Raw genomic sequence first — 15,846 nt, forward strand, 5'->3', positions numbered from 1 at the left:
TCTCTGGACCATTCTGACATAGCTTCTCATATTCAAGGGGCAACTTGCGAAATGGTGGAGGCATACATCTGAACATGCTCTGTTGGGATATGATGCCCTTGCAACTTGAGGATAATAGTTGAATCTGGATTCTGGTTAAATGCAGATCATGAAAGGATTCATTAATGTACTGCATGGACAACATATTCCAGTATGTTTTTGCATGCCCATAAATGAAATAATCTTTGAAATCATCTCCAAAATCATTGGAGATCTTTGAAATCATCTCCAAAGTCAGCCCAGTTATACAAAATATACTAGACGTAATGGTCAAGTTGTGCAGTTTAGGATATATAATTTCTGTTTTTCCTCAAAAGGTGAGTAAATTCTCTCACAACAGAAATCTAACTCTGATACCAATACAGAGGGTTTGAAATGCACAAAGAACCAGTGCTGTATGTCACAAAGGCTGGGAAATATTTGCAATTTCACTAAGTTTCTGCATTTAAAACCCAGATATATTATTTTCTCCTACTGTGACTAGTGGATTTAATCATAAGCAGTCTTTGCTGCTATGAAGTAAATGAATTCTTATAAGATGTCCAAGTTTAATTAAACCGTTCTGTAGAAGAACTGCAGGTTTAAAATGAGCAGCTATCTAAGACGACCAGTTTGTTTCAAAGCTGCTTGCTTAGGCTTACATTGATGAGGCTTCAAACGAACACACACAATATCCAATTATGTGCTCACAATTACTTTTTGTATTAATTACATTTAAATTAACAGGGGGGGATTGCCCTAGCTCAATTTGTTCCTGATAAGAAGTTTAGATGCTGGCGTGATACATGTTGGTTCTTTTCACAAGGATCTGTAGAAGCTTATCTGAGAAGAAATATTTGAACTTCAATGCAAATTCTATCAAAATGTCACAAATGTTGAACTCCAAAATAAATTGATATAGTACTGTGATAAGATGCTGATAATGCTAGAATTTTCAAACACTACCCCCATGAAAGGATTCACAACCCACAGAGGACCCTGACATACCACTGCCCCCCCCCCCCCCAAAATTCCTTACCTCTGGGCATTGTTGGTTCTTTATCGGCATCTTGTAGGTCTGGACCCCAATCTTCATTACAGAGGTTTCAAGTTGTCTCCATCAGTTAGGAACAAGGCTTCCCTGAACCTGCTGGGATTGCTCATACTAATGTTACAGCCACAAATGTTTACTAGCTACTGAGCCAACAGATGCTACCTATTCCTATATACTTAACTACATGTGGTCTGATACTGCTGTAAGAGCAGGGATCTCCAAACTACAGCCAGGAGCCACATCCAGCCTGCCACAAGATTTTATCTGGCCCACAGCAACTTTTTTTTGTCCGAGCATTTGCAAATGTTTGATATTTTTACTCAATATATATCATTTCTCAGTTCAATTGCAACACTGCTTCTTTGTAATTTTCACATTTCTTTTGTTCTGAATCATATCATGCCGATGATAAAGATTCAAGTAAAATTTATTCATTCATTTAAATTTCATTCATTCATAAAACTGATTTTTTTGTGGCCTGTGCAAATGTGTAAAATAGACAATGTGGCCCTCATACTGAAAAGTTTGGAGACCTGCAAAAGCAGCCTACAGCCTGCAAAAGGATTAGGATGCCTTTACAGTGGTGTTTATACCAGAGACACGTGTCAGTCACACTTTAGAACGGCCAGTTCAGGGTGAATGCCGAGTAAACTCTAGGACTGTTAGCACTGGGATGTTTTTGTATGTTGGCCCAGTAGACCCAATTAAACAGTTTGTATACTTGTGTCCTAAAAGATTACAGATATTTCATAGCTCTGTCTGTATTCAGCATACTTAGCTACCCCAGATCTATCATTTCAGAAGACAATGTGAACAGAAATTGGAAGATGTCAATAAAAAAATGAAAGAACATTTGAACTTATTTTTGAGTTTTAATAAGAATAATTCATTTTAAAAAGTTGGTGCTGATTTGGTTTGTGCTTTAAAAGATCACAGTCCAGGGTACCATTATGACATTCAAGGCAAAAAATTTTTAAGGTATCTAAGAATGCAGATATAATGAAATTGGTTTTTCTGGGCACTAATACGAGCATAAGGTATTAATGTGAATTAATGAAGCTTTGCAAAATTAGTGCTATATTAAGGATTCAATTTTAAAGACTTAATTTCTGGATGATATCCAGAAATCGTCTCACAGTCCCCCTAGCAATTTCTTAGAATCTTGCTTTCTCCTGCAACCCACGATGCTGTTGAAGGTTCCCCAACTGTTAATAACAACTTTTCAGGGGCTCAGAGCTTCAGCAGGAAGGTGCCTTCATTGACACAAGGTGGGTCAGCACTATGCCCCAGATATCACTTTATGATGATATGTCCCCAAAGTTGTGATAATTAGAGAGTAATCACTCACACAGGAAGTTATTTGCACTTCACTTTCCAGAAGGCAGAAATGTAATTTACTTGATCACTGCTAATGTAACTCAACAAAATGGATCTATTTGGTGTGCCTGAGGATATTCAAGGCATGAACAATGTGGATGTTGTTCAGCTCTTCAAGAGCTCTTGTTCAATCAGCTCTTCATGGAACTGAAAGGATTATTTTAAACACATACATTCAGATCTTTTACATATATGGCAGAAATGACATAAGCTTCTTTATAAATTTCTGGGGAATTACAACATCATGCAATTTAATATTGTGAATTTTTGGCTTTACTACCCAAACCACCTAGAGATCTTGAAGCTTACCAGTCATGTCAAATAAAAGCTGCCCAATGTGGTCAACATTCATTTTCCCCCCTTTCTCAATAGCAAAGATAGCAGGAAAAGAAATATCAGTAGTGAAGGCCACATTTTTTCCTGCATTTGCTTGATGTTGAAATGCAAAAAATCTATTAAAACTTCTTGAAAAAGAAAAATGGAGAGCACGCTTGGGAAGAAGTAAACAGCTTAGTTGATAGGGTAAGTCAGTACAAAAATAGTTGGAAATGCCACACAAGAATAGAAAATAGGAACAAAAACACAGGATGACTATCAGCTTGAAAATGGTCACTCACCACTCTGTAAACATGAAAAAAGCATTTCACAGATTAAAAGTTCATGGGAAGTAAACTTCTTTAAATTATTTGTCAGTTCAACCCTGATTCAAGAAGTATGGCTAGCAAAAATACAGACAATTCAATCCACTCATGTCGTGGCCTGAGCAGTTTTGCTTTGAAAAACTGCTAGAACTTGATTCTTGAAGATATGTAGAACACAACATCTTTCTTGAACTCAGTCTTGCATAACTGCTCTCACACATGAGAACTGGAGTGCTGCAAGGTTTGTCATACTGCTATAGATTGAGACGAGGGGAAATTGGTGGAGGAAAGCAGGCAAATTCCCTTAAAATGCTCCGTGCTACATCAAGGTTATTCTGGGCTATTTCAAGGGCCCGCTTCACTTCTTCAAAGGAATAGCCTTCGCCCATAAGTTTTGCAATTTTTGCATCAACACTTTCTATAGATGCATCCGAGTTATGTGACTTCCTGTGGTGTATTTCTGGAGCAGTCCTGCGAGGAAGTGGTTTCGGAGGTCTGGCTGGTGCTTGTAACCCATCTGCATAAAGATTAAACAAAGAGGTAACCTCACTTGATGTTAAAATGGACAGACACTTACTGGATACACTTTAAGGTCAAAAAATATTATTAGTTTATTTTTAAAAGGTCAGGTAAGTGCTTGCAGTTAATCTGGTTATCAAAGGCATTTTTTCTTTTAAAAAAATTACCTTTTCTAAATTCAAGACACGGTAGTTTAAATTATACTTAGTAATGTGTGATGCGAAGATGAAATACATCATGGAAAGACAGGAATGGCCTGACTTTCTGAATCCTATGTCTGTGATCTAGGAGAGTCGCAATCAATTTAGATCCGTGGTTCCCAACCTTTAGGAGCCTGTGGACCACTGAAGCAAACATTGGAATTGTTGAGAACCACATTCCCCTCCATCCTCATCACACAAAAAAATAGTTGGTAGCCCATGGGGGGAGCACGCAGTGAGACACTGGAAATGCCAGCTGTGGGGGTCCATGGCGAAGCATCTCACTGAGTGAGCGCTCCTCCACAGACTACAAGAAAGTATAGAAAATGGACCCTCCTGCAGCTGACTCATCAATAAGCACTGGACCACCAGAGAGGGAGGATAATAGACTACCTACAGCCACAGGCAACATTTTAGTATGCCATGTGGGTGCGCACACTTGGAGACACTGGAAGTGATCAAAGGTAACCATCTTTTTTACATGAAACCTTGCGAACCACTTCCCAGAGTCTCATGGACCACCTGCGGTCCCTGGACCACAGGTTGGGAACCACTAATTTAGATCATATATCTATCATAAAACTTGAATCTACTAGTAGATTTGGAAAAAAGGTCATATTCCAGGGCAGCAGACTTTATGACATGCATCAGGAAAATAAGACTTCCCAATACTGTTAGTCAATCAGTGATACTACGTAAAAGGCTGTAATCTACCTAGAAACAGTATGGGCATAATCAAGTCAAAATTAACCCCTTTAAAAAGCACTGTTGTCAATGGAAACAAGGGCTTATAATTCCTCCATGGAAACTGATGGAACCATTAACTTTTTAGCTATGGCTGAATGATAACCTGTATGATTATGTATACTTGCATCATATTTTTGTTGCCTTTGTCCTTTGCTGTGAAGCTGCAACTCAGAGGGTTTTGTTAAAAGCATGCTAATTAAGGGCTAAAAGTCCAGGAACTGACATGGTGAGACATAATTTTGTTGTAGATGTAACGACAATAACATCTCTCAAAACAGCCATTAATCAAGTGGACTTCCACTTTTAGTCAAAGAAATAAACATAGAATCCCTGCAAATGATCTACATGTTCACAAAAAGATAACTTGGGCTGCAATCCTATACACACTTCCCTGGGAGTAAGTTTAAATGAAACTTATTTAGATCATTTACTTATTTAATGGGGCTTATTTCTAACTAAACACTGAACTCTATGAAATCTATGTAGTATAAGGCAAAAAAATCCTCTTATGGATTAAAACATTTTCTGATTATAAATTGGGCTGGAATAAACATAAAATATCTTATGAACTGGATTGCTCAAGAATTCAAACATGTTCTACAAGTGTTTTATTCTGTCTGGGTGAAAGGCAAATCAATTCCTCATGAATCTCTCATTAATTCCACAGACTGTAAATCCTACAAACACATTCCAATTATACAAGGACAAGATTTAGGAGACAGATTTTCATTTAATTCACATTCAGTTGAAAGTACTGATACAGATCATGCTGCATTAGTACTGGCAACGGTGGGTGAAATATATGGACATTTTCAAATACATAGCAAAGTATATACAAATAGCAAATAAGTTATTTGAATATGCTTAAGTATCATGCAGTAATTGCACAGCATTAAACAATTTACTGGCAAGGATCCAGAGGACTATTGCTTAAACGATCATCATTCTGCATACAATATTTAAAACAGGATAAAACAAGGGTATCCTAAGAACTACAACTGTAGACTCACAAAATGGGAAGATAATCTGTGGCTGGAGGGAAGAACTGGCAGAAGGTAGCGACTCCACTGGCATCAACAGAAATGCCTTCCGCTTATATAAGTAGGCTTTTGATTCCAACCCAATAAGTGTAACTTCATAACACAGGGCACACAGCTTGTTCACATGAACATGTGTAAGAGGATATTTGGATGTGGTTTTCCTCAAATAAGATGTGTAAGCAAATTTTATTAGAAAAATAGAGTTTCCAGATGAAGCAGAACTCTGAATCCTGCCTATAACAGTTTTTAGGTAATCCCGAGGAGAAAGTATGATTCTGTTCCTCAAATTGTACACAAAGGGAAAATTTAAATACAGGCAGGCCTCCATATTCACAGATCCAGTATCTGCTGATTTGGGGGCCCTATTAACATAAATTTAAATGCTTACCCCTGCAAAAATGTTCTTCCTTTACAGGGCTGCTATAAGCATATGAGCTCATAGTGATGCACAAGCTGCCTCCCAGCAGCTTGAAAAGACTAGTTTGAGGTTAACAGAAATTGGTTATCTTGGCCAAGCCAAGATAGCATGTGATCATGGGGGAATGCTGGCAGCTGTCTCGTTCTCCTGAGGCATGACACAGCTGCAAAAAGGTGCCATAAAAGAAGGAAATAGCGACTAGGGTAAGTTTGGGAACCACTGGCTTACACTGTGGAATCTTCACTGAAAGTCTCCACTACTTTGTTGTTGCCTGTTCTAGTTTCAAGTGTAGCAGACAATTAAGTGAATGATAATCATGTTCTAAGTAGTTCAATGTACTGGTTTTCTGATATCTGTTGCACTACATCAGGGGTGTCCAAAGTTTTTGGCAGGAGGGCCGCATCATCTCTCTGACACTGTGTCAGGGGCCAGGGAAAAAAGGAATTAATTTACATTTTAAATTTGAATAAATTTACATAAGTTTACATAAATGAAAATATTAAAGATGAACTTATATGAATGAATGAATGGTCTTGCAATAGCTCAAGGCCTATAAAAAGGCCTGGCACAAAGCAAGGTTGACCTTTCCTTTGCTGCTGCTGCTGCATCACAGATGTGAAACAGCAAGCAATGGAGGAAGCCCTCATTCCACAGCTCACACGAGAGGTCAAACAGTTGGCCTCACACTGAGAGCAGTTGCGTCAGGCCAATGCGGGCTCCAACAAATCTCCGGAGGGCCAGAGGCTCATTGGAGACTGGGGGCTCCCTGAGGGCCGCATTGAGAGGCCTTGAGGGCTGCATGTGGCCCCCAGGGCTGGGGTTTGGGCACCCCTGCACTACATCATAGCATCTTAAACACATTCCCTATTTTTTAAAAAAGCTCAAAGTTATCAGTTTCTTCTTCTTGAGGTGCAATTCTACAGACATGCCAGAAGAACGGCTCTCAGAATCATCCACTTGTTACTGTATTCTGCTTACCTGAACAAGACGGAAGCTGGTCATAGTCCTGGGATGTTCTGTGGCTTTTCAAATTTTCACCAGTCAATCTTTGAAAAGGCGGCAAAGGAACTAAGCCATTTACGGGATCAAAGAAAAGTTCTATAAAAATAAAGGAAAAAATAAGATTCCCACAAATCCCTGTTGATAGACTAGAGTTATAGTATCTAGAGTTGAACAGTAGAACATGATGGTCAGAAAGGGCAAAATAAGAAGTCACGGGCTTCTTAAGTAAATACAGGAACCACAAAATACTTTTGCCACAAGCCAAAATGGCAACTCAGATTTCACTCAGCTCTGGTTTGAAAACAATCCTTGGTTAGCATTAATGATGGGGTTTGCACGTGCGCATTCAAATCAAACAAACCATGGATGTCACAATCACAGAATGAAATGGCAAACAAGAGGAAAAGAAGGAAAGGCGGCGCAGGAGCCTAATCCCCTCCCTTTAAGATTCAGGAGAAAATAATTGCAACTGACATACTGTATCTGGAATCCTTACTTCTCACTGCAGGACTGCTAATACACAAAATCCAGCAAAGTACGACCCACATATTAAAATTACAATTAAATATAGCAATGCAAGCATGAACTGTTGGAATGAATGTATGTGTTAGTAGCCAACCAGAGTAAGAGGCTCCCAAATCCAAGCCTCTTAAAAGATCCACATTTCAGAGAGAGAGAGAGAGAGAGAGAGAGAGAGAGAGAGATGAAAGCAAAGAGCCTCCAAACAAACTATGCATTGCACACCTTTCCTTGCCAAATATTAAGCGTTATTCTAATATTCAAAATTCAATATTAAGTGTCTTTTGGATGTAAGGATTCTATTTTCAAAGAATGGATGCAATTACCTGAATCATATCTAATACAACTTAAACTGTCTGAAAAGCAATACTTTACTGCAGTTTGATTTCATTTTCTTTTGCTTCAAGTAAAATAGTGCGAATGATGAAGAATGGACAGCATCACCTTACCGTTATCCAAAAGCTCCAAGGCAAAAACAAGAATATTTTTGTATGATATTTTTGTATGAAATCATTTAGGAGTCTGGCAGGATGTTTGACGACAGCTGAGTGGCAGTGCCACTGAACTGCTAACTGTCTCACTATTTCAGTATAAATGATACAGCGACTCTGCTTGAGAAACAAGCTTACAATATTGTCATAAAATCTGAGTTTCTTCAACTTTCAGATATAAGAAGTCAGTCTCAAGTTTATGACATAGGATTGGGCTGTTAATATGCCTAGTTAAATGCCTACCCCGCCCAGCTGATGCAGTTGTGCCAATGGAGCACTTGCTGCTTCCTGCAGGGAGGCAGTCCCAAGGCCTCCTACAAATAAGAGAACATTTGTTTTCTTACCTCAGGGCAAGCTTCCAATGCCCCAAATGGGTTTCCTTGGGTCTGTGCTAGCTATTTTGTTGGTGCTACTTTGAGGAGAGTAAGGAAGAGGAATGCGGATAGGATCCTGGTGCAAATGCTGGTGCCACTGGGATCTATCTCCTCCTGCCCTGCCCAGATACTTCCCCATTCCTCCTTGAAATATACCTGAAAATGGCATATTCTAAACCCTCTGTATTCATCAAACTGCACAGTAATTTACAGCTGGCAATACTAGGGGCAAGTTTCCTACTTTCTTGCAAAGTCACTGGAGGTCCAATCTTATTGACAGCTCAACCCATATGCTAACTGGGCAAAAAGGCTATTTTTCAGTTGGTGCTCTTCTTATATTTTATGGGGGAGGGGGAGTGACTGTTCTTGACTCCAACACAGTGTCATTTCTAGTGGTGTTCTGCCTTTTTAAAACTGTGAGCCCTTTTGAGACAGGGAACTATTTGGTTATTTGATTTTCTCTGTAAACCGCTTTGTGAACTTTTTTGTTGAAAAGTGGTATGTAAATGTTCAAAATATCAAGATTACTTATTTGGAGGAATCAAGACAATTTCATCTCCATAGTTTAAAATTTAACCCAACAAATAAACAGACATATGCCCAAAACTATTTAATACCTGATGACAGTTTCAGTCTGCTATAAGATTAAAAGACTGCTTGCTGTTAACTGTTACCTGCAGGAGGAAGATACAGTTCATGCCCTGATAGAGGTCTGTTTCCTGCAACAACTGGCTTTGTTTGCTCAATGAGGCTGTGGCGTGCAGGGGGTGGAGGCGGCGGCAGTGAGGGTGGTGCATTTTCAGATGTATCTTCACCTGCATTTAGAGAACGCTTATTATACAAGGAAAGTGTAATTAATAGTATAAACAAAAGAGAAGCTTCATATTGATTTTCCTGCAGTCATGGAGAGCCTCTTCTTCCAGAGCTGATCTAGCAATTCAGAGACTTCTGTAATGAAACTATGAGCCTTAATTCCATTATTCGCAAACCTACAGAATGCTGTGAATGACTTTTTACTGTATCTTATTAATGTTTTAAAGAAAGTTTTTCCTAGCTTGTAAAATTGTCTGCACATTAATAGCTGAACTTCAAAGCCAGTACTTAAGTGAAATAAAAATCCATACAGATTATATTGTAGGCCATTTCTAGTTATTATTTAAAGAATGATGACCATTGATGCATGGTTATCAATAGGTTATGGAATTCAGTGGCATGATCACAAACAATCTCAGAGGAGAAAGCACAAGTAAGATACATGAGTTTATCCTGATCCTTTGGAGCTTTCAATAACTGACGAGTTTAATGATTCCACAAATACCAAAACGTATCCAGTACAGAAGAATATTATGCTCATGGCATCACTACTTACTGTATATGTTTAGTTTAGTGATTTCATTTTACTTATCTAATTTCACTGTCTATAATATTTTCATCCAAATATGAGGTTGTGGGCTAGAACCCAAGTCTGTAAGGGAGTTGTGTTTAGCAGAGCTCCTGAACCTTACTTTCTAAAAAGAAGATCCCAACAACAGTGGCAGACCTACAAAATGTGCTGCTGAGGGGGCACATCCCGCCACCCCCTTCAGGTCAGTGCCTTCCCCTTCCTCCCCCCTTTTTAGAAGTGCAGTCCCACATGCCAAATGCTCACTCAGCTTTACCTTGCCCACTTTCCTCCCCAGCAAGGCAAACTTTGCTTTCCCGCCCCTTCAGTGAGACTCACTGCAGGTCATGGCACCCAAAGGGGCTGCCGTTGTCGCTCTGCATTTCATCCTCCCCCCTCCACCCATTACCCCCCAAGCTACTGGAAGGTCCAAGAACCCAGGGGGCAGGGCGGTTTAGGCTGCTGTTTCTGCTGCTACTGCAACTCAGAAGGGGAAAGGCAATTACCTGGTGAATGATGAGAAGACTGAGGGGAGGAGGAAAGGGGAAAAGTAGGAGGGAGGGCAGGCAACTGCAACTTGTCAGCGGAAGAAGCAACGGCATACAAAACACATGGGAAGTCCACTAAAGGAGAGAGAAAGAGGCTGCATACAAGGGGTGCCAACAGGCAGCTAAGAGTAGAGGGTGAAAGAAAGGAGGGGAGGAGCGGTGTTGCTTTTAAAGCACCTGGCCTGGACAGAAGCAGAAGCTCCAAGTCCTTCACTCTTGATCAGTGGAAACTGAAAACTGCCACTGTGTGCAAAGCCTGCCAAGATCAGCAGCCAGGCCATACCTCTGCTGCTGATGGCAACCAGAAATATAAGCAACAATGACAGTGGCCAATGCACACAAGATTTGAAAGGACGCCATGCATTCCAAATCTCATGCGATTTTGCAGACTGGAACTTGGCGATCTGGTGGCAGAGAGCATCAGAGGAAAAGACTTTTACAGAGTTGCAGTGCCTGTGGATGGATGGCTTGTGAAAAGAAGGGCAGGTAAGGAAGGCAACAGCTGTGTGGGCAGTGGTGCTGCCCTGCAGGCATGGGCCTGCACTGTTGCCTGGTTTCAACCTGGCATGTCGAAAAGTCTCGGGGAATCTTGGTCAAAACCAAGCAACAGAGCAGGTGCAGCTGCTCAAGGGAATTAAAACATGGAACAGCAGGAAGAGCAGCATCAGGCAGAGGTGGGTGGCAAATGCGGGTGACTGAGTGGGGGGCTGATGTGGCAAAGAGCAAAATTAAACTGCTGGCAAGCCGTGGCTTGCAATAAAGAGTGTTAAAATGCAAATGAAAACCGGCAAGGGGAGGAGCCCAGAATGCCACCCCTGCTCGTCTGCTGCTCTGGCCCATGTGGCCCACTGAACCCCCTGCCAGATACACCAGTGCAACACCACATGGAAAGTTGCTCTTCAAAATTCAAGAAGATCTGGTCACAGGTATCCAAAACAGGCTGGGGGGGGGGAGAATCTGGGAAAGTTCTATTGCATATGCTTCAAAAGGACTTTATATCTTGAATTTTTTTTAATTTTTCCATAAATTTGCATTTAACACAGTTCAAGCAACTGACATTAAGTATATTTACTTCTATATTTATCACAATTCAAGACAATATCTAACCTAATGGATGCACCAGCAGATCATAATCAGAGGGAGTCCTTTTGAGTACTGAGTCATGTTTGAGGTTGTTCCTGATAGGAGGCCGTACAGGTGGCAAAGGTACTGGAACAGTGGGTTCAAAGGCATCTCCTAGAAAAACAAGCAAGCATTAAATGGCACCTCCCAACATAAGTCTCTCACATTTTCTTCTAAGCATGTAAGAACTGAAGATGAGAAGTCATACCCATCTCTGAATGTTTAGATCTATTCATCTCAGAGGAAGCACTGTGCATTTCATTACTTATTCCAGAACACTGACCATTCTCACACACACTGAAAGCAAAGATAAAAGAAAATCATCTTGGAATGTTAATTACATGGAATAGACAATTCACCAATGCAGTTGATATACATAATGTACATTGAGCAGTGATGATGTACTTTCTTTATTTGTTCAACCACCATTTGTTCACTTTCAGAATATCTGTTCAGATGGAAAGATTAAATTTACACTAAAATAATCAGGACTGTACAACAAAATGGCAAATCTGTACAAATATAGCAGTAGAAAAAATAATTGCCTGAGTGCAGCTTTTTAAATTTCTTGCAAGGTTTAATGCTAATCTTACTCCTTCCTAGCAATATCATTATCTAAGACCAATATAGAATTAACAAAACAGAAGTGAAAGGTAGAATTCAACAGAATTTGTTTACTAAATAAATTTATTCACTAAAACGGTGCCCACTAAGAATTTCAGAGCACATCACAATCTGAACAATTAAATGGAAGCAACACAATTCCTAATGTAGATTTATAGAGAAAAAAGAAAGTAACCTTTTATTTTAGTGCTAGGATTTTCTTTCACTTTTAAATGAAATTCTAATTATCTATGATTTGTTTAGTAATGCTGCAAAGACAGAAAAATCTAAAGTCAAATGTGAATAATCCATAGTAGATACAGGTCCAACCTTGTTATACATGGATTTTTTATACACGAATTTGACTTAACACAAATGGCCCCTGCAAATGAGAAGGAATGTGCTGATCCCTGGAGAAGGGGAAAAATGCACCCCTTTAAAATGCTTTTCTTACTGTTGTAGAGATTTTTATCTCAACATGATGAGAAGGGCCCTTTAAATTAAAGGAAAACAGTCCTTTACAATAGTTAGAGAGAGGGCAGCCAGCTGACAATAACATCTCTCAAAACAACCATGAGAAAAATCAAATGGACTTCCACTTTTAGTCATATACATAGATTTCCTATAAACTGCAGCTAGCTGAACGGAACCCTCGCGAATAATGAGACTCAACCTTTAGTATGTATTCTGCATAACAAGGCCACAGAAAGCTATTTTATGACAGGAATTGTCAAAACAAAAATGTCAGGGACCACGACAATAAGCACTAGGGATTGCCCCATCCCATAAATCAGTGGTTCTCAAACTCTCTGGGAGAGTTTGAGAGCCACTAAGCTCTTGCGAGGGCGTGAGCAGGGAGGCAGCAGGGGCGGGGGAAGGCAGCGGCGCGATCCTACAGGGGCTTGGGCACATGTACCCAAGCCCCTGCAGCCTCCCAGGAATGCGGGGAGCCTGACACGACCTGCAGCAGGGCTCCCCGCAGCAGTGAAAGTAGATGCGGAGTGATCGCGCCCCGTCTTCGCTAACGTGGAAGTGGAGCGCGATTGTTCCGCATCTACTTTCACTGCTGCAGGGAGCCCTGCTGCAGGTTGCGCCAAGCTCCCTGCAGCCCCCCTGAGTGGTGCTAACCTGGGGATCGCGCCGCTGCCTCCTCCCTGCCTCCAGGCTGCCTCCGCCCCTTAAGGGGGCAGGGCCCGCAGGCTGGGGTGTCACTATGCCCCAGTTTGAAAAGCTCTGCCATAAATCAACTAGCCATCTATCAATATTTACAGTCATGACACATTAATACTATGGCTGTCAGATTTATTAAAATGAGGCAGTATTTTCCTACTAAGACAATCTCTGACAAAATGTATTACTAAGAGAGAAATTAGAATTACATTTTAAGTCCTAAAAAAAAACCCACTGTAGTCTTTTTTTAAAATTATTTAGGTCTATAATAAAAAATGAAAAAGCAGGAAGTCTGGACAATCATTTATGAAACAAACCAAATTCCACAAATCATTTGATGATGCACCAAATATTTTGTAAGAAAGCAACAACTGTGATTTCCTAAATTTTAAGAGTTGCTTGAATAAAGAGAAGTGTAGCTCAAAAACACTATCAGTGAGTTTTAGTGCCGAGTAAAAATGATCAAAATAAGCCCTTTGTTTCATGTGATTTGATAATTGATGTGAAACATCAAAAATTTGAAAGAACTTGTACACTGACTACAGATCTTTAAATAGTCACCGAAGATGGAGTTTGCATGCCAACGATAACTTTACATTAACAAAAATTCTTACCGAACATGAGGTTTTATTTTTGACTGAGAGGTCAAAGATACAGGATAGAAAGAGGGAATCTTGTATTCATCTTCTTCTATATGTTCCCTTGGCATTTCAGGCAGCGTATTTATAGCAGAAACAGGACACCTAAAGAGGAAAAATACATTATGCTTAATTAAGTTCCTTTGTAATAAAAAAAGATACATTAAAAACAGTTATAAAGTGCATGTGAGGTTTTACACTGTTTCTGGGTGATCTAATCAAATCCCATTACTTTCAGTGCCACTTATATGTGGATGATACCCAGGCTCTACCTCCCTGCTTCAGAATCTTCTCCTTCCAATTCCACATTCCCAGCTGCCTATCTGACATTTCAGCATAGATGCTTCACTAAGCTGAAGCATCTCAAGCTCCATTTGTCTAGGACTTTCTCAACGATTCTTCTTCATATACTCTTCTGTCTATCCACTGATAGAGTCACCACCCCACTGTCACATAGGTGCAAAAGCCTTGGCTTCCTTTTTCTCTCGTTACTTATCTGGTCTGTTGACAAATTATGTCACTTTCCCCAATACAATATTGCAGTAATATGGCCCGATGCCTCTGTCCCTTTGGCAAACCACAGCCTTGCTGCCTCTTGTGTCAGCTACTGCAACATGCTCTCTGGTCTCCCAATGACTCATCTCAGTCCTCTCACCTCCATCAATACACTGCTGCCAACATTGGTTCTCTCTCTGGATGCGTCAACTATCTCCTACCCCCTTTAATCCTTTCACCAGCTCCCGAGATCCAGTACAAGCCCTGCCAATTTCTGTTAACAGTCCTGCCTGTAATAATACAGAGTCCAACATCATCTAGCACATCATACTGGCTCTCACTAGTGATTTGACAAACACTTTGTAACAACATGTAGTGAATCTGCAAGGTATCAGTAATCTTCAATTTATAAATAACTACAGAAAGATTTCCTGACTAAGGGCCAAATCCTATCCAACTTTCCAGTGCTAGTGCAGCTTCGACAATGGGGCATGCTCTGCATCCTGTGGTGGGGGGCAGCCACAGAGGCCACCTCCAGGTAAGGGAATGTTTGTTCCCTTTCCTCGGGGCTGCACTGTGGCTGTACCAGCAATGGAAAGTTGGATAGGTTTGGACCCTAAATTATTAGTACTTCTTCATTTAGTTGTTGTTAAGCCTGGGAGCCTTTAAGCATAGTCACCAACATCTTCAGTTGATGTTCCATAGTAGAGATGCCCAAAACAAGCATTTAAGAAATTTATATCAGATTATTCACTTAACGGATCTGGAATTGATATTGTCAGACAGTTACTAACTGGCAGGAATGAAGTTGTATCAACCATCATGGCTAAATATCTTTATTATACTTATATAAGAATTGTCTCCAGAAGCTGAGTATAATCAATGGATATTTTCTTGGACTAATATTTGGGTTTCATTATCTATGCCAATAAAGGTTTTCATTTATATCAGATTACATTCTTCAAATAACCTGAAGATTTCAATGCAGGAGCACTAACTGTTAAAGCACTAAATAATAAAAGGGAAAAAAGATGGCTCAAGGAATTTAACACAAATGTATGACTATCTTTAGTCATACTATTTTGTTTTAATAAAGTTTGAAACTCTAAAATCATTCAAAAAGTCACAATTCAATCTCTTAATCCAGGAAATCATAAAACTATAGGTCTAGCCTCTGTATGCATGGATTCAGGACCCACTGTTTTAACTAACTGCAGGTTCCAAACCCATGATGAGGACTGAATCCGAGCTCCCAGACACAACCAGTGTTCTCTGGTTCCATCGGGGAGCCTTTCCGAAAACTCCGGAGGCCTTTCTGAGGCCTGTAGAGGCACCACTGGAGGTCTTTCTGAGGCCCATAAAGCCTTTCTGTAGGCCCTCAGAACACCTCCAGAGGTCTTATGGACCAGATCTGTGATTTTTCCCAAGGTATGGGCTTGTTTTTCTTCTAGTGGTGTCTCCCATGTCACCCCATCCCTCCATGCTGCTA

The 15,846-nt window shown here is 40.2% G+C and overlaps 1 protein-coding gene across 2 annotated transcripts in view; it reads right to left on the reverse strand.

Annotated features, from left to right (window-relative positions):
* Positions 1-1,045: 1,045 nt before the first annotated feature.
* Positions 1,046-15,846, reverse strand: part of CBLB (Cbl proto-oncogene B) — a 95,872-nt gene continuing 81,071 nt past the window's right edge. For both annotated transcript variants that reach the window (XM_066619513.1, XM_066619514.1), the window contains 6 exons: positions 13,839-13,967; positions 11,660-11,748; positions 11,437-11,565; positions 9,075-9,215; positions 6,993-7,112; positions 1,046-3,607 (listed from right to left, as the gene is read on the reverse strand). In XM_066619513.1, coding sequence (XP_066475610.1) covers positions 3,345-3,607; positions 6,993-7,112; positions 9,075-9,215; positions 11,437-11,565; positions 11,660-11,748; positions 13,839-13,967 — 871 coding nt within the window. In that variant the 3' untranslated portion in view covers positions 1,046-3,344. The remainder of the gene's footprint in view (positions 3,608-6,992; positions 7,113-9,074; positions 9,216-11,436; positions 11,566-11,659; positions 11,749-13,838; positions 13,968-15,846) is intronic.

This window comes from Tiliqua scincoides, chromosome 3 (assembly GCF_035046505.1).
Source record: "Tiliqua scincoides isolate rTilSci1 chromosome 3, rTilSci1.hap2, whole genome shotgun sequence".
NCBI lineage: Eukaryota > Metazoa > Chordata > Lepidosauria > Squamata > Scincidae > Tiliqua > Tiliqua scincoides.